The following is a 22,518-nucleotide window of genomic DNA, read 5'->3' as shown; positions in this document are numbered from 1 at the left end:
CTGCCTGCTCGCAAGCAAGTGCTCAGGCTCGTAGGGCGTTTTTGGAGCAATAAACGTCTGTTGTTGAGTGGGCTTGTTGAAAGTGGTATATTTAGTTCGTCACTCAACTCCATGCGCACTCAAAACAAAAGAAAACCAAAAGCACACGGACAGGTTAGGACATAGAAGAGGTTCATACACAGCGCCGATGACGGCTGATCGTCACAGGAAATGCCATAATTTAGCCGCGAAGTTGACCAGCGACAGCCAATAGGACAGCCAGGACAGCCATGGCCCGATTGACATCGCAGAGGCCATGCCAGGGGTGCATAATGAGGAGAATTGAAGAGAGCGTGGTTGGTTTTTCCACGCCTTTCACGGCAATTTGCACGCTTACCGCTTCACGTGCACGTGTAATATTTGGCTCGGGTGTTCCTGGAAGTCTAATCTAAACATCGCGCAGGTTTACTTGCACCGCACGAAGAGTGTTGCAGGGTCCCTTTCAAAAATCTGTTGCAGTTTTTTCCTGCCCCCAAATTCATGCTGAATTTTCAGGAAAAAAAGTGGGTTCATTGCGCGAGTAAATACGGTAATTTCTCAGGGAGTACGGTATCATTTGCTGCCGTGTAAGTGCTGGGGACGCTGTAAAACACGAAATCTTTCGAATAAAACCAACTTGTATTTTGTTTTCATGGCTCTTTCAAGTAAAATGTACTGGCTGGCTAGTTGGTGCATTATGCCTTACGAAAATTGTGCTAACTGGGCATAAAGAGGAAGGAAGACAATGTTCACAGATAATGCAAAATAATATTGGCCACAGTAGGGGCTTTGTCTGTCTTCTGAGCCACCCCTGCTACTGCTCTACCGCCAATTGTGCTAACCGCTGCACCAACAAGAAGCACGGCTCTTTTTGCGCGTCTTGTAGACATCACTTTCAATTTAGTCATGTATCTCCACCCAAGCTGTGAAAAGATTAGCTGAAAAACAGGTCTGCAAATTTCAAGACGGAAACATTTTTTATTTGCCCGTAATCCTGATTTCTCCCTGTCAAGTTCTCCAAGTGCCCCTTCCAGGGAGGCTGTAAACCATCGGGGAGAGATTGTGTCTTCTTGTCTGATAGTCGTCCTGGTCAGGAGCCTTTCGCTCTTGTGAAGGATTATCCTGTCGATGCGGTCCTTGTGTGTCCTCCAAGCATCTTATTTACGTCCTCTTTCAATGCTTCCAGTACTGCAGAAGTTTGTTCAGAATCACCCTTTTTAACAGTTTCTAAATTTTGTGTAAAAGGGTTCATAATATAACTTTACTTAGGTGCCCGATTGATAAAACATGATCAAGTGTGGGTAATCTAGTATGTTAACAGCTTATGCTGTTAAATATTTCAGTTATCCAGCCTTGTGAATCATAATTATATTAGTGGTTTTCTTGGCTTAAAAAAATAATTTTGCAATCTTTCCTCGAACAATGCCACCTCGATCCTTTAGGTGGTCCATTGTTACGTCATCACCTGCAGCCTCTCTCCCCTGTTCTAAGCGCATTCTCCACTTCCTCCTTAGTTACTGATGGCACCTCATGACTCAAGCTAGTTCTTTCACAGGGTTCGCACCGGTCCTTGAAAACCTTGAAAACCCTTGAATTTAGAAGTGTCAAGTTCAAGGCCTGAAAAGTCCTGGAATTTTTAAATGGTCCTTGAATAGCCTTGATTTTTCCGGAGAGAATCAATGGCCCTGCCTTTTCGCAGGAATTTAAAGTGTTTGTCATGGATTTTAGGTTGTACCCGCCGCGGTGGCTCAGTGGCTAAGGCGTTGCGCTGCTGAGCACGAGGTCGCGGGTTCGATTCCCGGCCGCGGCGGTTGCTTTTCTGATGGAGGCGAAAAGCAAAAACGCCCGTGTGTACGAGATTTCGGCGCACGATAAAGATCCCCAGGTGGTCAAAATTAATCCGGAGCCCTCCACTACGGCGCGCCTCATCGCCTGCGTTGCGTCGGCGCGTTAAACCCTACAATCAATCAAATTTTAGGTGGTAACAAATGTAAAGAAACATTGTAACAATCAAGTTTCAGTGTATTGTGTGAAATTACAAGTTTGGTAGATTTTCATTATTACAAGGCAACATTGGGAGCAGGCACTTGTCAATCCAATCCATATCATGATAGTACAATCCAGTGAAAGCCAGCTTCTGTTCTCTATCTTTTTGATCTTCCATCTAGTCTGTCTCATATGCTCCATCTACGTTTGCTTTTACGTGAAAATGGTGGACGTGCACATAGTTCATCCTGCCTTGAAGCAACACTTGCTCCAGCTGATGCTCTTGGTGACAAAACAGGAGATGCAGGCAACATGAACTAAGTTTTGAAATCAAACAGCCTCAGAAAAACACCAAGGAAAAAGAAAAACCTGTAAATACCAGCCATGAAATAAAAAAAATACAGCTGGGGGAGCATTTACGAACCCGTTAGCACCTATCCAAATGTGCACTAATGTGCTTAGGCATTGTGCAATAAAAAACTTTTGCATTGTGTTAGAAAGGTTATAAATAATCCCAGATAAAACATTAGATGGGAACCTTGAAAATGTGTTTTCTGGTCCTTGAAAGTCCTTCAAAACCCTTGAATTTTTGTTTTTGAAGCCTGTACGAACCCTGTTTCAGTACTGCTTCCTTTCCTACTGTTGCCAGCGTGCAAATCTGGCTTAAAACCTTTCCGATATTTACATTATCTCGTCCAGTTCCGGCCAATCCACCATCGGCTAAAGTTGTTGCGAGCTCGTTGACAAAGATCGAGACAACAGCCTGTTTTCGTCCTGTGTCTTCTTGTCCCAGGACAAGCGCAAGCGGGCTCAGGAGCTCGACGAAGAGTACGCTGAGCTGTCCAAGAGGTGCGCGGACCTGGAGCTCAAGACCATGTCCATGTCAAGTGAGCAGGCCAAGGCTGTCGCAGATGCCAAGAAGCGGTTAGTATTGCATTGCCATCAAAGGATGTTTTTAAGGGCTTATTTGCGTTCATACAATGTGCGCATATGCTAATATTTGTGGATGTATCTAATATATTGCTTGCAGCAGTCCACTGCCTAAAGTTGCTTTTTTTTTTTTTTTTTTCTTGTAAGTTTAGTGTGGTTCCACTGTCTGATCATACCATGGAGCTTTTCGTTTGCATTTCCGTGTAGGACCTAAACGCTTTTGTCGCTTGTCAGCGCTGTGTGTAGCTGGCCTCTTCCTTCGTCCCGTCCCCAGTCCTGTTTTGTTTCCTTTAAGGGTGTGCGACCCATCTTTTCAATCTAGTCAAACCCAGGCCCCACAGGGCAATTAGACTGTCGCGGTTTATATTCTAAGCTCCGAGGATAGGTAAGGACAGTGTAATTGGTTGTGATGGGCAAGTTTGCCTCAACTAGAACCAGCAATGGGGAAAACAATGCTAGCTGTGTTTTGATGGCTAGGTCTGAAGGGGGTCGTCTGGTGCCTTAAGACTGCCCCTATGTCCATGCCCAGAGCGTCAAACGTCAACGCGAACTTGAATCTAACGAATCCCCCAATTTCTTGTCTGTTTACAGTATACTGCAGTCATGAAGAGCCATGCAGGTGGGATACATATATAACGGCAATACACATAATACATATAATACATTTGAATGCATACAAAGCAGAGAAATGTAGCTGAAACAAACAAAAAAAACTTTCCCCGCGAAATCCGCGGGGTGTGCAAATTTAGCGAAATGCATTCATGTTCCGATTTTAAGCGTACACGTGCGATGCATTTGTAAGCAGTGTGTAACACGGTTGTGTTGTGACAGCCCTGTTTGCCGACATTTCAACGTAACGAAGTTTCGCAAACAGTTGAGCACAAGCTTTTCGGTTCTCAAAGTAGATTCTGGGAAGCGTGAACTCTGGCACAAGCTTGTAATACTGCACGAGTTGTGAATGGGTCGCCCGGTGACGTGTCCATTGATGGAGGAGGAGGCCACACACTGCCTACAATCTGCAAAGGGTGCCTTCTTAGGAGAGATTGAAGAGATTGACAAGTGTGTGGTGTGCAAAGTGGCCACTAGAGGACGTCTGCGCCACGGCCACCACGTCTCGTCTTGTCTTGGCTTCGTTCGTGCTGCATGGCTCGTTGTGGCACACACATTTGTGCTGCTGCCACGTACGCGGTTTCATCCTGACTGCGGTTACTGTGATGAGGCAGGCGGATTGGGAGCAGCGCTCTAAAGCATGGTGCCGTGTGGGTGGGTGCCTGGCAAGTTGCACCAATTTTAAGGATGCACACATGGTGGCATTTTTGAAAGCATTCAGAGACGCCAGGAATTCGCTAGAGATTTGACGGCCGCCTTCACTAGCAGCAAGGACGAAAATTCGTAACAGTTTTCGACCACAATATCGGCTGTCTCCTTTTCCACAGGTGCAACTTTGTCTGCTCCTAGAGTTCCAACTTGGCAAGGGCAGTTGAGCTGTAGTTAGAGCTACCTGGGTCGCAGCACGGTTGCCACCAAAAGCTTTGCCGTTGCCACTGGCATGTTAGCTGCAAATTTCAGTGGATCAAAGTTTCACTGTAACGAAGTAACTTGCAAGTTTCACCGACTTCGTTACAGCAAGGTTTTCCTGCGTATGGATTGCATCCACACACGGGTTGGCCAAAAATATAAAGGCCATTTGTTGGTGGGGATTTGGCCAAGTGTACTCAAAAGCTGTTTTATGTTAGGAAGCCAGCCCAAGGATTCATCGTAGTGTTTCATGTACGTTTGATTTTCTCAGGGAGCAGTGAAATGAAATTTTTTTTTTTTAAAGTGGCAGAGCTCTTCTGTGAGCTTTGTGATCTGTGAACTAATTCCTGCTGTATGTAGAATTAATGTCTAGTGTTCCAAGCCCTGTTGCATGTTGTGGCTTGAAAAACTGGGCTTCCAAGCGTCTCGCTCTTTCAGGTTTAATACAGAATGAACAGTGCGATGTTGTAGCTCATTGTAGCACAAAACGGTTGCTTCTAGTCACATTCTGCAGTAAAATAATGTAATACAGTGTAATTAGCCTGCCTTTTTAAATCAAAATTTAAGTTGAAATACGGTGTGTAATGAGATTTTACTTCCCTTTGCACCAACTGTGTAGCCTGGCCGATGCACAGAAGAGGTTGGCGGTTGCTGCTGTCAACAAAAAGGAGACCACCGCTGCCAGCGACAATGAGCGAGAACAGATCAAGCTGGCAGTAAAGGCAAGTAAGGCTTGCCGACGTCTTATAGGGCTTTCAAGCTTCGTTTACATTGCATTATGCCTTCCTTTGCGTTTCCTTGAACCGCGCTGTTTTAAAACAGGACAACAAAATAGCACACACGACGAGACGTCCTCGTTTCCTTGTCCTGTTTTAAAACAGCGCGGTTCAAGAAGATGCAAAACCAACTAGCCCCCATTTTAGCCTTGCTTCCTTTGCATTGCTGTATGGCGTGATGCTACTTTTACAATTAAAGATGTCTATTCTCTCTCTGTCTCTCCCTAATCTACTGCTTTTACAACCAGTGACTTTACTCGGTGGCACGTTTCTGTTCAAAGGGGTTTAGTGCATGTCTGTTTCTTTCTATTGACATGATTTGTCCAAACTTCTAACTCGTACTTTTGCACTTGCACTTACGGTTGCCTCCTTGTTTCGTTCAAACTTGTCTACATTTACCGTTCAGAAAGACAAAATGAACGGCTGTTCTGATTGGGCAGCTAGGTGTCATATGGGCCAGCTGCCTCCATTGGCCTATATTACTGTACTGTTGACCACTGTGAACCTGTAATGGTGACGCTCTCCAGCTGCAAAAATCATTTTTTGGAGGTGGCATAGCCTCAGTGGTGCTTTGCCACATCTTATTTAAAACTAATACCCCTGTCACACGGGCACTTTCAATCGCGATTGAGTCGATCCGGATCGGGCCGCTGGTACACGGCAGTCTCAATCACGATCGAGCTCGATCCCGCTCGAACTCAATCCTGGTTTCTGAAGCGCGATCGAGGCTTCCAGGCGCGATCGAAATAAGCGGTCGGTAACATTTACATAGTTACGTATACTTACGACCGCACGAAGTTACCAGACGCCGGCCGCAAGTACATTGTTAACGCCATCTGGCGTACACGAGCGCAACCGGTGCAACTTCTCGATCGCGATTGAAACGGGCCATGTAGCAGCGGCAGTGCGTCGAGCGCGCTCGAAAACTCGATCGCGATTCACTTCAATCGCGATTCACTTCAATCGCGATTGAAAGTCCCCGTGTCACAGGGGTATAACCCATCGGGTGTCACCACCTGCTCTGTGGTCCAGCATTCATTGGGTGCATCTTGAACATCAAAGCTACAGCACCTTCAACCGTGTTTCTCCTGCCACCTTGGAGTGGCCACATCTGGCAAATTTTAATTAAATTGCATCGACTACTGTGTGCTCTAACACACTGCTCCGAATTCTGTTGTGGAGGCAGAGTGCTCCAATCCTAAAAGCATGAAAGAAAAAAACAAACAAAGCTTGCAGTGTGTTGCCAAGTGAAAAGTAACCTCCCGTATCAACTTAGGGTGTGCGAGTAGTGGCTTCTGCCTTTGATTTGCAACCATTCGATCAAAACCGTTCGCATCAAAATGAACATTTTTTAAGGGGCCTGAATATTGAGCGATTTCAAACGAGATAACTCGATTGTTGCTTTTTCAAGTATGCTGCTATAGCCAGTCTGGAAAAAAGTAGTCTCATTCAGAGGATCTTAATTTTTTCTGCAGCATAGAGCAAGCACAAAGAAGCTTTATAGACTGTATTATCTTTTGAATGGGGCAACTTTCATTGCGTGTGGTGGCATCAACACCAAGTGCTTGCGTATCTTAGTGTAGTTCTTGTATAACTATATACCGTAATTTCCGGTCTATAAGTTGCACCCCCCTCAAAATGATAATTTTTCCGGAAAAAAAAAAACGTATATAAGTCGCACCGGTGTATAAGACGCACCAGTGTACAAGACGCACTTGTTAATTAGGTAAACTCGTAGTGAATCAGATCGTTAGAAAGAGCGGCGAAAGTGCATGGTTGCGGCGGCCGCCACCTATCAACACATCGCCCGGTAAGGAGGGCTAGACATGTGCATATACCGTCCAAAGTCTAGAGAGAACTAACTTCTCAGGAATGGTTTATTGATACACACAGACGGCATGTACTTACAGACGGCGTTTAGGCAAAACCATCTAAGTCTTCCTCCGACTCGCTAACAAACAATTCAGCAACTTCAAGTGGGAGTTCCGCCGGCACATCGCTGTCGTCCTCCGATTCACTGATGTCTTTTTCGCCAACATCATCGCCACTCACCGAACGGATCATTCCGGCCTTTATGAACCCGGCTACAACTGTTTTTGTAGAAATGGAGTCCCAAGAGTCTGAGATCCATTTGGCCACCTCTCCAAACGTCGCGCGTCTCTTGCGTGCCGTCGTAAATCAGCGCAATAAACGTGTCATGGCGGACGGAAGTGACATGCCCGGAAGCGGCCCGACAATCGAAACTTATCAGCAAGCTGTCATTTTAAAAATTAGCAGCACGTTTACCTCCTTCAGAGTAACTCTCCCTAATAATTTATAAGCTGCATTTTATTTTTGCTACCCGGTTTGATATTACTTTGAATTTATTCCGAACTGTAGTTACTGCGCATGGCAGAAAGTGGCACGCGGTTGTCCCAGGCCATTATCATTGTTTTTGACTAAAAAAAGCTGCAAATTATCTGGTTTAACGTCCCGAAGCGACATATGGGCTACAAGAAACACCGTAGCGGTGGGCTTCGGGTTCATTTAGGCCATAGAGCTGTGTCTCTTAACGTGCGCTGGCCACGTGCGCCCGCCGTGAACTGGATTTATTCCTTACACAAGTCTCACCGGTGGATAAAAATTTCATTAAAAAAAAATGTGACTTATACACCGGAAAATACGGTACTGATAAGCTGTATGGTGTATGGTTAACAACATTCTCTTATAAAAATAAGGTGTAAATGGCACTTCCATAGTTTCATATCAGGTCCAGGCTATGCAAGGCATAATTGGCCTAATTGGCCCTCGTGGAGTGACGGTATCGTGCTTCCTTCCAAGCTTCTGCTCGCATCACGGGTTCCTTTCTGTGTGCTAGAAACAAATAAATCGTACTTTGATTACACACTTTCGTGGCACACACAAGAATATCAAAATATGGATTCCGCTAAGGGCACTTCATACTTAATATAAACGTATAGAGAGAGAGTTGAGGCCAAATTGGCTGAAGTACCGAATGAAAATGCGCAGTGGGCAAACCAGCTTTGCCAGTGCGCAGTCTCAGAGCCTTTTCATTAAGCTTTGTCCTAATTTCTAGAAGTGCAAAGCTAGACAACATCGCCACCTTGGTTATCTGTAAAAGGTTGACTGGGGTCGCTTGAGAGTGACTGCTCTATCAGGATGAGAACAGAGGAGCTTGACGGCAGAGCTAGGCCAATGCAAGGGAGAGAAGGGGCACTCGATACGTGTGGTCACTTAGTGGCTCTAACTTAATCTGAATAATCATATTTTGCAACTATTTTAGCGGCGCATTTCTTGTTTTCAACGAGGCATAGTTTCATACAGCAGAGTTTTTTTGACACAACTTCCCGTTTGGGTTTCAAAACTTCAAAATGCTTGGAAAATATTTGAAATGTTCAAATAGCGGATTTTATTCAAAACTGAATTGAGCTTCATGTTGTTCTTCACTTCGATGATCAAAAGTTTAGAATATCTGCACACCCATAGTAGCTGTCCACCACTGCTGGAAGATTTGCCACCCCGCAACGTGACGAGTGAAGTTCTGTTCGTTGAGTTTACTAGAGGGCTAAAGCATGTCTGTGCATGTTCATATCGACATGATCGTAGTTGCAAAAGCTGCGGTGACAGCCCTGATGATCGTGTCATAAATGTTGCATCGAGCTTTATGTGCAGGGTAGCACTACAAGGAACGTATGCTGTGCCTTATTCGCACTTTGTTGATCCACTAGACCACGAGTTTTGTTTTACCTCGATGCATCAAGAGAAATTTTGCTATCAGTTCAGCGCTCTGTGTTTCATTGTGGGTGTTTCACTTCGTAGCATGGCAGCTACTTTCTTGCTTTTTTCTCCTTTTCTCAAGAGCAGTCTTGAGGGCAGCAACAAACATAAACTGTGTGAGGAGAGACCCACGTGACAAATGTCCGATTTTGCCATACAATCGCACCAATGCAAGTCTGAGAACAACTAACCGAGTGAATTGTTTGATTGCATCCAGTTTATTCAGTTTCGCATATGGAAGGTATACCAGTATGGAATGCCACCAGAACTGGGAAGCAGTTCTAGTTGATTGTCGCTGCATCAGTCTTGGTTTTGCGGAGATTGCCGGCGAGGTAGTGCGAGCATGGCTTGGTTGTCATTAGAGACCACATTTCAGGTGAATGCCTATTTCGTTCCTTGTGTTCCTGTTGCACACCTGCCAACTCTCCCAAATTGTCCGGGAGACTCCCGAATTTTTACCACATCTTCCGATTTTACGAATGCTATTTCGAATCTCCCTAAAAGTGGCCACCACAGCCGAGAGGTCGGTCTTTTTTTATTCACACGCGGACGTAAGTCTTTCCTGCTGTAACAGTTGCGGTGCTTTAGAAGAGCACTCGCCACCATATAGTTCCTTGTAACTGTACCGTAGAGTACCACTAAGGATATTCTAAGCACTATAGTACTGCGTGCACCACGCATCTGGACGCTGCCGGTATGTTGTTTATAGCGTACAAAGGCCGGCCACGAGACGTGCTCCTTACCATACCGAAAGAAGGCGAGGGAAAAGGTCCCCTTCACAAGTTGGTGCTCTCGGCTACAAGAACTAGTAGTTTTTTTTATGTTGCAAGAACAAATCAACTCGCAATAAACACCCTTGTCATTTCTGGTGTCAGTCTCCAGTCCAAGTAATTTCGTAATGCTAAACTAACTACCCACCCCACCCCCCTGATGTGGTCTCCCAAATTTCCATGCTGCTAGGTTGGCAGGTATATGCTATTGTCCCACTTTGATATAAGAGCATGAATTAGTATGTATAAATGCCTATCTTGGTATTTGTGTCTAAATACCAATAAATGCCTATTTTCAAAAGTGGCGACTACTATATGAACATTATTTAAAATAGTCTCAACTTTCGTTTTCGAGTGCAGTTTGGGGTCGTCATTCATGCCACTGGCTAGCGTCGACTGTTTGGAACAGTAAGGAGTTCAACCTAATGCTCCAGTTCGACCAACTCCCGTAAACAACTGCTAGCAGCAGCGGAAAGGGACGCTCATTCTCAGTGACAAGAGGAAGAATTTTGAGTGTGAAAATCTGGAGGCAGCGGCGGTTTCCCTTGGTTTTGTGGGCACTTTGGGTGTCAGAATGGGGGGGTTGCGGCTAGAAACGGACCGTATTACCCGGCTAGCGAACTAGAACACGAGAACCAAAGGGGGAGGGTTTGTTCAACTCACTGGGAGGTGCCAATGATGCAGTCGGAGCCAGGCAATGTCGACCAACCAGGCTTTATTGTTTGGTCATAAAATGGAACACGCACTGGACGGGCTGTCCAGGCTGTCCCTACCATCTTATAGCTGGTATTCAATAGCATGGAATGCATGCAGGCAACCAAGTGTTGCTAGGCGACGTGCGCACAGCCCGCAGATCAGGCATTCCTCTTCTCCTCCATCCAACCGTGTGAGTGCACAGTCACTCGTTACGTCGGGCTCCACGGGATGGTGGTACCTGTCGATGCTAAGCACGACTGTGAAACACATGACTGTGTTTCACGTTACAAACTCTACCTCGCCGAACGCAAAGTATTGCCTCGAGTTCAATGTGAGTGCGATTAATAACATCTCTGTTGAGGCCACCGTTTAGAATTGGATTGGAATGGAGCAGATGACGCACGCCGGTGTTTTCTTCGGCGTGCGGGCGCAGTGGCCCATGCCGCGCCGTGTCCGTGGCGCATCGGCCATGTCTGTGGCCGTTTCCAGTGTTGCCAGGCGAAGAAATTGACCGCTAAACTTTTCAACGAATAACTATTACAGTGGCACATATGAAATGGCCGTTTGCTTAGATACTTGTATTGCAGCAGTTTGGATCCAGTTCACTTGCAATAACTGTCACATTGGATGAATGAGTGGACGTTTATAACGTGTTTTGGCGGGAACTTTAAACTTGTGGTGGCTGCTTTAAAGTGGGGCCTAGGCAATGTTTGTTTAATGACAGTGTTTAGACGGTGTTCATTGTAAGGCGAAGTGGTGCTCTCCTCCCAGGCCTGCTACGACGAACACCTCGAGCTGGTGCAGCAGTGCCACAACAAGGTCATCGACGCCATAAAGGAGCTGCAAGACATCAAAGTAAACGTGATCAACAAGAACCAGGAAGACCCGTGAACGACTCGTCAAATTGTGCATTGTGGTTTTCTTTTTCTTTTTCTCAACGGAAGCTTTGGACAAAAGAACGCCTCATCTGAGTTGGTGTTGCCGATGCCACCAGTGGAGCCTCTCCTTTTGCAATAAGCGACTCTTGTACCTGTTTATTCTTGATTTTATACAACTATTTATTGGTTTTTTATTTTGGATGTTGTTCATGTGCTGACAAAATGTAAATGATCACGTTGCAAAAATTTTAAATATACATATGCCCCTTTTGAAGTTGTTGTCTATTTCTGGAAAAAAAAGGCTGCTTGGTGCTGCTCCCACCCCCAACAACGTAAACAGCAGAGCAGGGAATCAAAAAGAAAATAAAAGCAGAATGACATAATATACAAACACAGGCACAGTAAAAAATTTCCTTATGGGGGGGGACACTGGTCTTAAAACAACTTTTAATTTGCAAGTAAACTATGTGAAACCTGTCACTCTTGCTGCTTTTCCCCCTCTGATTTCAAATATGCCATGATTTTTTCAGCGAGTCAATTAGCTCCCACAATAATTAGTTGTAATTAGCCATTTTAGTTCAAACAATCGACAAAAGAGCATTGGTCATTAAACTAATCTTTATAATTTCTAATACTACGAACCGTGGCGAATGCAATAATTGAAGCAGTTTTTTTATGCATCGCGTGGAACTAATTTTACAGCTCATTAAACTTTTGTGATTTAAATGGGCACTCAAAAGGGTTCCTTGCCACTGGTGCCACCAAAGTTAAATGAGCTGTAAAATTAGTTCCAAATGATGCATAAAAAAGACTGCTTCCATTATCGCATTCACCAGGGCTCATAGTATTAGAAAATATAAAGATTACTGTTTTATGACGAACACTGTTTTTTCCATTGTTCGAACAAAAATGGCTAATTATGTCTATCTTTGAAGCTAATTGACAGACTCAAAAATAATGGCAGCACAGGAGGCCACACGACATCTGATGGTAGACAAGTCAGCTTCCACCCCGGATGAGCGCTTACTGAACCTATGGACCAAACGGGAGAGCCTTCACAAAATCTACCTGGCCAATGGCAGGCAATACAGGGATCTCCTCAGAGTGTGCAACAAAACTGCTCAGGCTCGCTGATATGCCAAGCAGCTTGCCCGTTCAATGTGGTTTGAATACTGCGAAACCTTTGACAAGCACACCAGCACTTTCAAGTTATGGCAAACCCACCGAGCCATGTCCGGCAAGCACAAGACACAAAACTCGGCACTCAACATACAAATGGCCTTAGACCTGACGCCAGAAGAATTTGAGGTGGCCGCTGCTGAGGCATTCTTCTCACAACCGGCCATCCCAGCAGACCCACGCACCTATGAACCAAGGAAACCAGCCAGTGACCTGGGAGCTGAGGCACCATTCACTCTGCAAGAGCTGACCCTGGCCCTGGATGCTGCCAACGTGCGCAGTGCTCCAGGCGGGGATGGTATCACTTGGCAAATGCTCCTCAACCTTGACGAACCAGAGAAGCTCCTGCTGCTGGACGAGCTGAACGAGATTTGGCGAACTGGGAGCATCCCAGCAGAATGCAAATATTCGATTATCTACCCCATCCAAAAGCCAGGGAAAAATCCCAACAGCATTAAGAATCTCTGACCTATAGCTTTAACATCAACAGTATGCAAGCTCCTCGAGCGCATGGTGCTGACTCGGCTCACATACCACCTCAAGGAGGAGAACCCAGCTTTTTTCGATCCAGCCCAGACTGGCTTCCGACCAGGGCTGTGCACTCAAGACGGCTTTCTGCTACTGCGCCAGTTGGTGGGAGGGCGTCGTCGGGGTCGCCTTAAAGGGGCCCTGAAAGGCGTTTTGAGCACACTAAATTGACTAGCGCAATCGTTAGATTGGGTCGTCAACATCGTCTGTGCCAAGTATTACTCTTTTATGCGCAGCGGAAAGCTCACACTTTTGTTGCAAAGTTTGTCGCTTTTTCCTCACCCTTTCCTTCGTGTTTTTGGACGCCGCCATCTTCACATGTCTACATCATCGATTCCCAGATGTTCATCATGAGCTAGACATCCTGCTATTGGGCGGCTTTTTCACGCACTTCCGGCAAAGAGATGAGTCGTCTGCTCAGCGTTGGCTCGCCGGCTGATCTGCCAGCGGAGTGCCGGAGTGCTTGGACATTTTACGACAAACGAAACAAGTGTAAACAAACGCTTAACCGTTTGTATTGAATGCAACATGGCCATAACACGACATGAATATTGTCTTACTTGAGTACGTTCCATAAAGAAAGCGTTGAAGCCCCGTGGCACTTCTTTCTTGCAATCGCAGAGAACGCCCTGAGCCGAATGCCCGGGTTTGATGCATACATTTTATTCAACTTCCAAACAATCCAGAGATGCGTTTCGAACGAACACGTCACAACATGCGTTGCAAGTCCGAACCGCGATTGACAGACGATGGGTTGCCTCCTCCTGCCCCTCGTAAATTCGGCACTCGCCTCGCGCGCGGTTTGCGGGGACGAACAGCAAGTCACTTAACTCTGGCGCACAAGCCGAGATGGTTTTAGCCACGCACACTGCACAAACGCCATGCGAGGTTGAGTCGTACGCCGCTTGAGAAAGATAATCCAGACCATGGGAAGCACTATCCACCCGCAGAAGCACAACGTCGCATTTCATCGCGAAACAAAGGCGTCCACAACACACACACCATCGCCTCCTGTAATGCCAAACGCATCTCGCACTTCCAAATGGGACTGAGTAGTATGCCTGCAGTGCCCATATGCCGCGAGGTGGGGCCCCAAGCTGAACCGGGATCACGCAACCGTAACTGACTTCTAGAGCGGTTTGTGCCTTGTTTCTAGGGCAACCGATGTTTGATATTGTCAAAGAAATGGTGCTCGCTCCAGCGCTAGAAAGCTCAGAGCCGCGGAGGAGCATGTTTTGCCAACGTTGCCGCTCTCCACCACGCGTCGCCCCAAGCTGAACTGGCGTTTTGTGCACGGGTTCTGTATCGGTTTAAAATGTCTTTTTCACATGCCGCCGCCAGGAATTACCACCGCCACAAAATAAGACCCGGCACCAGCGGGGCCACATCTGATACGGCGCTTTTTGGATAAACAGTACGCTGTGCATCCAAGGGAGCGAGCGCAGGATCCTCCCCGTGCGGCTGCGAGTGCGGCGCCGATAAAGAGTCGCGTGCCGCCGATAGCAAAGTTCTGCAGCAACGTACACCGCGAAAGGGCAAGGCCAGGCCGCCGCACACATGCGGCCAGATTTTTCGTTCGCTTTTCCAGCCTTGAGCGGAGAGCGGGATTCATGGTGTCAACAAAGCTTGCCCGTAGCAGACGGGAGCGGTTGGCTGTGTGAGCAGCGCAATAGCGGAAGTACGTCACCGCCGAGGAGCGCAGCATCATGGGAGGGAAGGCTCGCTCGCCGTCAACAGCGGAGAGTAAGTTGAAAGGAGGAGGAAACGCGGCGCGACGATAATATGTGGTTTTTGATTTACGATTTCTCAGCTAATACTCATCGCTTCAACAAAATTTCTGCGGGAGGAGATTGCTAATACATTGCTTTATTTGTTTACATGTACAGCCACGCATCGGCGGAAGGTGCACGGTGGTGCACACAGCGATGCTGACGGCTCTCGATGGGGCTGGAGTTGGCACATGGATCATGAACTTTATGCGATCCTTCCTGGTAGCGCGAACGTTTGAAGTCAAATCTGGCTCAGGCCACCCAAGGACGTTCTCAAATGCCACGGGAGTGCCGCAGGGTGCCATCTTGTCTCCAGTCCTTTTTAACATCGTGATGCGAGGACTGGCTGTAGAGCTACGGAAAATTGCGCACCTGGGCTTGACATTCTACGCGGATGACATCACGCTGTGGTTGGACAACAAGGGCACGACCTTGAACACAGCAGATGTACAGGGAATCGTCCAGCAAGCCTTGGACACCATCGATAACTTTAGAGGTTTGCTCAACATGCTAGAGGTTTGCTTAAGTCCATTTAAATTTACTGCGTTACACTGCTCCAGGCCAGGTGCATTGATGCCAGTGCTGCCATATGGAGAAGCGCGTGAATCGAGTCTCCCTACTTCAATGTTTATAGAACCATGTTCCCCTACTCCACGTGCATTCCAAGCGGAAAGTAGAACCTATCAGTGGAACCTTTCGTAACTGTTGCCGCTTGATTTCTTAATATGCCGCCAGAAGCGATAGTGGCGCGGGTGACAGCAGGCGACGGAGTTAACTTTTTTTCTGCAGTGGATGCAGTATTTCATTTCGCAAAAAATAAAGGAGCACTGTATAAAGAAACACTAAATATCACTTGTGTATTAATTTCCTGCCTTATATTTGCATAATGTTGTGTCTTATTCAACAATGTTGACAAGTATGAACCATGACAGACGTTTAGATTTGGCTGTGGGCATATAAACCTATTGCGCAGCTTATGTTTGTGGGGACCCTTGTTTCCCTACGCCTTGCCTGCACGTTTTCACAAGCTGGTAGCCGCCATTTTGGGTAGCTGGCGTGTCACGTAGGTCGTGTCCTCTTCATGACCCCGCGCGACGCGCCGAAGCGGCTCGCCGCGACCGTGTGCGTAAGGGAAGGAGGACCAGTTTGTCACCTTCCTTTGCGCCACCCTCTCCCCGACCAGGGGAAGACCTCTCCCCTCCGAGCTGACCTGCGAGACGAACGAGCGCTCCGCCGGGGAGTCGACTGGGCGATTTGGCCGGAGTCGGTTGGCTCGGCAGTGCCTACGCCGAATGCCCCGATGACGGTGAACCCAGTTGGCTCCACGGACTCTGCTGAGAGATTCTGCCCTGATCGGTCGCACGGGATGCCTCCCCTGCTCCCGCGGCCGTGATGATGGATATCCAGGTCTGAGTCCCGCGGCTTGAGCGAACAACAGGGGCCACTGTCTCCCCGCGAGCGATAGTCGTGTTGTCTGGTATATGCCCTGTATCTGCCAGGCAATAAAGCCTCGCTTTGGATTGCCGGAGCCTGTCTACTGCATGTGAGTATCCGAACCCGTGCGTGAGTCTTCAGATTCCGCAGGGCTAGTGTACGGCGCGTAGCGTTCTCTAGCGAAGCTAGCCGGGGTACTCTGCTATCCCGTACGTTAGCCCACATGTTTCACTTTGGACGGGTGGCTGGATCGCATTACAGAAAGACAGACATACAGACAGACAAAAATCTTTTCGTTCAAGTAGCCCAAGACAGACTATCGGCTTTAAAAGAGACACAGATATGGTTTAACAGAAAAAAAGCCTGTTGAAGTGATACGCGCCAAAAGACAAAAAAACGGAGACGAAGGAAGAGACGCAAATACAATGTCACAGCGACAAAGTTGTAAATAAATATCGCCTCCAACGCACGCAGGCAGTCTCAAGGGCCGTGAGGAATTTTTTCTTGCAGCAAAGGATGTGAAACTTTACTTTTTTGCTTCGAGCTGTCAAGGGACAGCTTAGAAACAAATGCACAGTCAGAAATGAACTACATCCAGATATCCAAACAAATGAAAAAAAAAATAGCCAATAAGCAACATTACCATTCCCATGGCATGCTCGTGTCGAAGTACAGTACACAACTTTGCTTTCACCATGGTTTCTTGCCAAACATAAGAGCAATGTTCAGTGCCGGTTCGTGGCGACCAGAAAGCAGAAAGGAGCAATAATGACTTGACTAAATTACTCATGCAACAAGCAAAGCACAAGTGAAGGCAACTCCTGCTTGCTTGTTCCAGTTTACACACAAACGAAAAAACTAGTTGTTGCTTAAAGGAGCCATGAAGAGAAAATGCAAGTTGGTTTTATTCGAAAGATTTCGTGTTTTATAATGCCCCCAGCGCTTGTCCGGATACAAACGGTGCTTTATTCACTGAGAAATTAAACAATTTAGGTTAAAATTTTGATTTTCCCGCTCAATCATGCGTTTTCGTAGTCCCAAGTGACATCACGGGAACCGACCGCTCTGCAGGCTAGAGTACCTTCATTCACGCATCCGCCGTACAGGGTAGAGACACGTAACGCTGGCGCTGCCATGTTCGGTTGCTCGCTCGCCGCCGAAGCAAGTCATTGTGTCAAAACCGCGCTAAAATTATCGCCGCAACGCGGTTTACTGAAGAAGTTTGAATCATATTGTCTGTTTCGCGTTGCTAGGTCTCGTGGGAAACGAAAAGAATAATGCGTTGAGCCCGTTGGCCCAATTGCGGCGGCACGGGACCGTTCAAAGGTTGTCTCCACCCTGTACAGCGGTGTTGGTTTGTTCCCGCGTTTCTTTACGTTCCGTAACCTAGATGGCGCCACCATACCGTGGCAAGCGTTTGGTTTGTTTTTGCCCGCATTTAAACCTGGCTTGTTTTTGTTCTGGGAGAAAACATTCGTTCCCTGAAACAGTCCTCGCTCGACAAATGGGGTCACGTAAGACACCGTTGCTTGCGTCAATCGGCCAGTGTCGGTACCAGGCAACCTTTCGAATGAACCAAACTTCTGTTTTGTCTTCATGGCTTCTTTCAAGGAGCCATGAAGAGAAAACACAAGTTTGTTTCATTCAAAAGATTGCCTCGTTAGAATCATACTGACACCACTTTTAACGTAAAGTTCGCTCAAATAAGCTACACAATTAGGAAAAAAGGGAATGGCCATGCGACCCACCAGCTCATTTCCCGCAATAGAACCTATGATGTCATACCAGACAGCTCTGCAATTGGCGGAGTACGGCAGAAGCAAACGCAAATTAGGCAGAGCTTATAAGCTTGCCGAACGAGCTATTTGCGTTTAAATTTAGGGCACATCCTTAAGCCCTAAGAATGGTGGCACAAACAGTGGAAGTTACGAAAGAACATGTAAACAGAGTCAGTATATTATCTCTATGCGTAAACATAGAAGTACCGATGTGTATACTGCTGTTGGTACTGCGCGCACTATGCTTGGCTTAGCTGCACAGGACTGCGGGTCTTTGGGGTTGTTTCAGATGACACTGGCCGATTGACGCAAGGGACAATGTCTTACGTGACCGTATTTGTCGAGTGAGCGCCATGTTTCACGAAACGATTATCTCCATGAACAAAACAAGCCAGGTACAAATACGTTCACAAACAAACCAAAGGCAGAAAACGGCTTGCCGCAGTGTGGTGCCACCATTTACATTCACTAACGGTAAACAAGGCCCTGCGATGTCATTGCAGACCACAAAAACGCAAGATTTAGCGGGAAAATCAAAATTTTAACTTGCATTAATTAATTTCTCAGTGAATAAAGCATCGTTTGCATTCGGACACGCGCTGAGGGCACTATAAAACACGAAATCTTGCGAATAACACAAACTTGTTTTTCGTCTTCATGGCTCCTTTAAACGTGTCAAGTGTTCAAAGTTTCACTGCGGCGCTTCTGTACAGGAGATAGCAGAAGGTCAGAGGCAGTTGCAGCGCAACTGTCAGCTACATGACTTATACCCCTGTCACTTGGCAGATCTAACGACATTTAGAGCAAATGTCATTCGCTCTAAATGTAATTAATTCGGCGCTACATGAGAATACCAAATCACATTTGAGGCAAATGACATTTAGCGGCTAATTGACGTTTGGGAGCTCATTCAGCAGCCAAATGAGTAGCCTCGACAGCAGTGGCGCATCACTAGAGAAGAAAGTTCAGTAATAACCCAAAGAATACTGTTTCTAAAAACTGTTAGTAAACTTATATTTTCTCCTTTATGTTGTTTCTCAAATAAAGAAAGACAAACAAGTACTAACAAAAACGAAAATCCCGTCCCCAGTGCGTGCGCTACCCAAATGCGGAATTTTAGCGGACTCGTTTCAGCTTGCAATGTGTACTGACATCACCTAAACCACTGATTTTCTTATTTTTATTTTTAAAAAATCATTTGTTACGTTTTCAAAAAATGTTTATGTATGAAAACATTCTAGATTCACTTGAAATATAATTTTGCGGTTTTGCTAGCTCGCTAATTGTCACCTATATCACTGTCAAATGACGTTTCACTGTACATACCAGCACGGCCAAATAGAATGTCATGAGCAGCTAATGTCATTCACTTTGAATGGCATTACATTTTCCGTGCGCCACGAGTAAAAGTCGACAAGTCCTTGGCATTCACTGGATGTCTCCTGGCGGGATGCCCCCGTGCAACCGAGAACAACAATGGCGAATGAAGGAACTAATTGCTTAACTTTTAAAAGGGTCATAAAGACAAAATACAAGTTGGGTTTGTTAGAAAGACTGCATTGTTGCGATAACAATGATGCCGATTTCATTGCAAACTTCAAACAATGCGACAGAATTAGGTGAAACGGATGAAGCAGTGAAGATTTCCCAGCCACATTTCGGCGATTTTTCTGTCACGGAGACAGAAAGCCAGTGCCAAGAAACATGACTGGGAGGCTATAGTTGGGCCTCTAGTTCTGTTTGATCATCACCATTATCACCAGCCTATCTACGCCCACTGCAGGACAAAGGCCTCTACCATAGATCTCCCGGTCCTGTGCTAACTGCGACCAATTTATCCCCACAAACTTCTTGGTCTGATCTGCCCATCTAACTTTCTGCCGCCCCCTGCCACACCTGCCTTCTTTAGGGAAGGCAAGCCCTTACTCTGTTACCGTTACTGACCAACGGTTATATTGCCTTCGCATTACCTGCCCTGCCCACGTCCATTTCTTCTTCTTAATTTCTACTAATATGTCCTTAACACGTGTTTGTTCCCTGACCCACTCTGCTCTCTTCTTGTCCCTTAATGTTACACCTATCTGCTTCTGTTCCATTCATTGCTCGCTGAATCGTCCTCAATTTAAGTTGAACCCTCGTAGTGAGCCTCCAAGTTTCTGCCCCGTAGGTGAGTACCGGTAAGATGCAGCTGTCATACACTTTCTTCTTCTGGGACAATGGCAGGCTGCCATTCAGTATCTGAGAATGCCTGCCGAATGCACTCCACCCCATTCTTATCCTTCTAATTATCTCTGCCTCATGGTAGGAATCCGGGGGCACTACTTCGCCTCACTAGATAGTATCCCATGAACGCTAACATGCAGTTGTCACACTGATACAGTCTTGCTAACATGCAGTTGTCACACTGATACAGTCTACGCCCATTACAACGAACCGTCTTAATCCGGAAAAAAATGTCCGCTGTAACCAAAGTATGCAGTATCTGATGGGGGTGGGGGTGACAGGCCTGTAGTTCTGGCGATGTCGGCCTGTTTTTCCCCATGTTCGACAGCGTTAATTACGCTTAATTTATCCGACAGTGAAATCAGCTACCCTGCTGCTCATGCCGCTGGTCGCACAAAAAAAAAGCCACTGGCACTGGCTTGATTTGGCTGTGCCAACGACCGAGCTGCCAGCAATGTAGCCAGACATAACAGTTTTCTTGCCAAACTAAACAAAGAAAAAGCGTATCGGGTGCCGGCCTCAAGTAAGTCCGCTATAAATATTCAGTCGAAACAACTTTCGCCTAAAATTTAGTCTGTTGTGGCCGACAGTCTGCTCTAGCCGGGCCCATTATGAGCGAAGTGAACGCCATTTAAAATGCATAGGGACCAGGCAAACCAACAGAAATGGTCTGTTGTAACCGAAAGTCCGTTGTTGCTGGATCTGCGGTAACGAGCGTAGACTGTACCTATGTTTTTTGTGCTAATCCCTATTGTGTCACTCCTGCCCATATTGCATCACTATAGCACGAAATTCAAAAGGTTTTCAACATTTCTCGCGTTTTTTTGGTTAAAGGTCAACTGCACTTAAATATCACCTCAGCCAAGTTATTTTGAATGTACAGTATGTAACAGCAAATCAACTGGGACATGACTGGCAGCCCCACAAAATGCGTTTAAAATAGCTCCGTCACAGACGACGCTGCACCTGCTGGCGGATCGCACAAACAGCCATGGAGCAAAAATGACATTGCGGCCAGCCGGGTGCTTGTTCCTCCGGCCAACCAGGTGAACCGGTTGAGCTCCACTGGGAGCGCTCTTCCTAGAACTGCTGCGAGCGCGAAGTGTTGTGTGCAGGTTTGCTCCGGCTGGTCAGCTGCTCACTTGCTGAATGCAATGTTACTTAAGCCTGGCCGTAATGGCCGCACTCTTCTCAATTTCGGTTTCAGAATCGCCGATTTTTATCAGCGAAGCTGTTTAGCAAATCGTAATTTTTCGTGTTCGCAGTTAGAAACACCGAGAAATTGCAGGGCGTGTGCCCGTGAGTGCAGGCCTCATGACAACCGCCCGGCAGTTAACAAAACCAAGAAAATGCCCAGCGCTCATGCGTACGTGCCTTGCAATGACTACCCAGCATCCTCGGCAAGCCAAGAATACTCACTGAGGGAGATGTGCCAAGATTGGCAAAAAAAAAAAAAACTAAAGCGTTCGTCACAATTGTGGAAACACTTGCTAATGATTGATTGATTGATTGTGGGGGGTTTAACGCGCCGACGCAACGCAGGCGATGAGGCGCGCCGTAGTGGAGGGCTCCGGATTAATTTTGACCACCTGGGGATCTTTGACGTGCGCCCAAATCTCGTACACACGGGCGTTTTTGCTTTTCGCCTCCATCAGAAAAGCGGCCGCCGCGGCCGGGAATCGAACCCGCGACCTCGTGCTCAGTAGCGCAACGCCTTAGCCACTGAGCCACCGCGGCGGGTAACACTTGCTAATGAGAAAGACATGTCATAACGTACGCCCCTCCAAGGTGATGTCCAATGGTTCGATTCGATTCGATGGTGGTTTATTTATCACAAAAAAAACAACATACAAAGGGTATATACAGGAGGAGGTCCCGAAGTCCTATCACTTAAAAAAAAAATGGAAGAAGCTCGCACTTATAGCAACAATGATGGAGTAAGGGTCGTAGCGGCAGCGAAGAAGCAAATCGGCCGCAATCGTGGACTTCAACCTTCGCGATGGCCGTGAAGGTTGCATAGAGCTTCGCTACCTTCAAGTCTTGCACATTAGTGTGAGCTTCCTTCATTTTTTTTATTTTTATGAACGTTCTCATTCTGCATATGTCTATTTCAGCTTGCACGTTCGTACCTTGCAGTCTTTTTTGGCAGACCATACAGAAACATGGTTCTCAAGAGGCCGAAATTTTGAGTGCAGTGTTTCGTGGCTGGCACTGACCTGAGTGAGGTACCAAAGACTAGTTCCTCCTAACCGCAACAA

General features: G+C 46.6%; 1 protein-coding gene across 1 annotated transcript in view; it reads left to right on the top strand.

Annotated features, from left to right (window-relative positions):
- Positions 1 to 11,754, top strand: part of LOC144169031 (uncharacterized) — a 42,588-nt gene extending 30,834 nt beyond the window's left edge. The window contains exons 14-16 of the mRNA XM_077698024.1: positions 2,798 to 2,928; positions 5,072 to 5,174; positions 11,243 to 11,754. Of these exons, the coding sequence (XP_077554150.1) occupies positions 2,798 to 2,928; positions 5,072 to 5,174; positions 11,243 to 11,362 (354 nt within the window). The 3' untranslated portion in view covers positions 11,363 to 11,754. The remainder of the gene's footprint in view (positions 1 to 2,797; positions 2,929 to 5,071; positions 5,175 to 11,242) is intronic.
- The last annotated feature ends 10,764 nt before the right edge of the window (positions 11,755 to 22,518 follow it).

The sequence above is a fragment of the Haemaphysalis longicornis genome, unplaced genomic scaffold (genome assembly GCF_048455015.1).
Source record: "Haemaphysalis longicornis isolate Haplotype H1 unplaced genomic scaffold, Haemaphysalis longicornis Haplotype H1 scaffold_2, whole genome shotgun sequence".
Classification (NCBI taxonomy): Eukaryota; Metazoa; Arthropoda; class Arachnida; order Ixodida; family Ixodidae; genus Haemaphysalis; species Haemaphysalis longicornis.
This window is presented reverse-complemented; position numbering and strand designations above follow the sequence as displayed.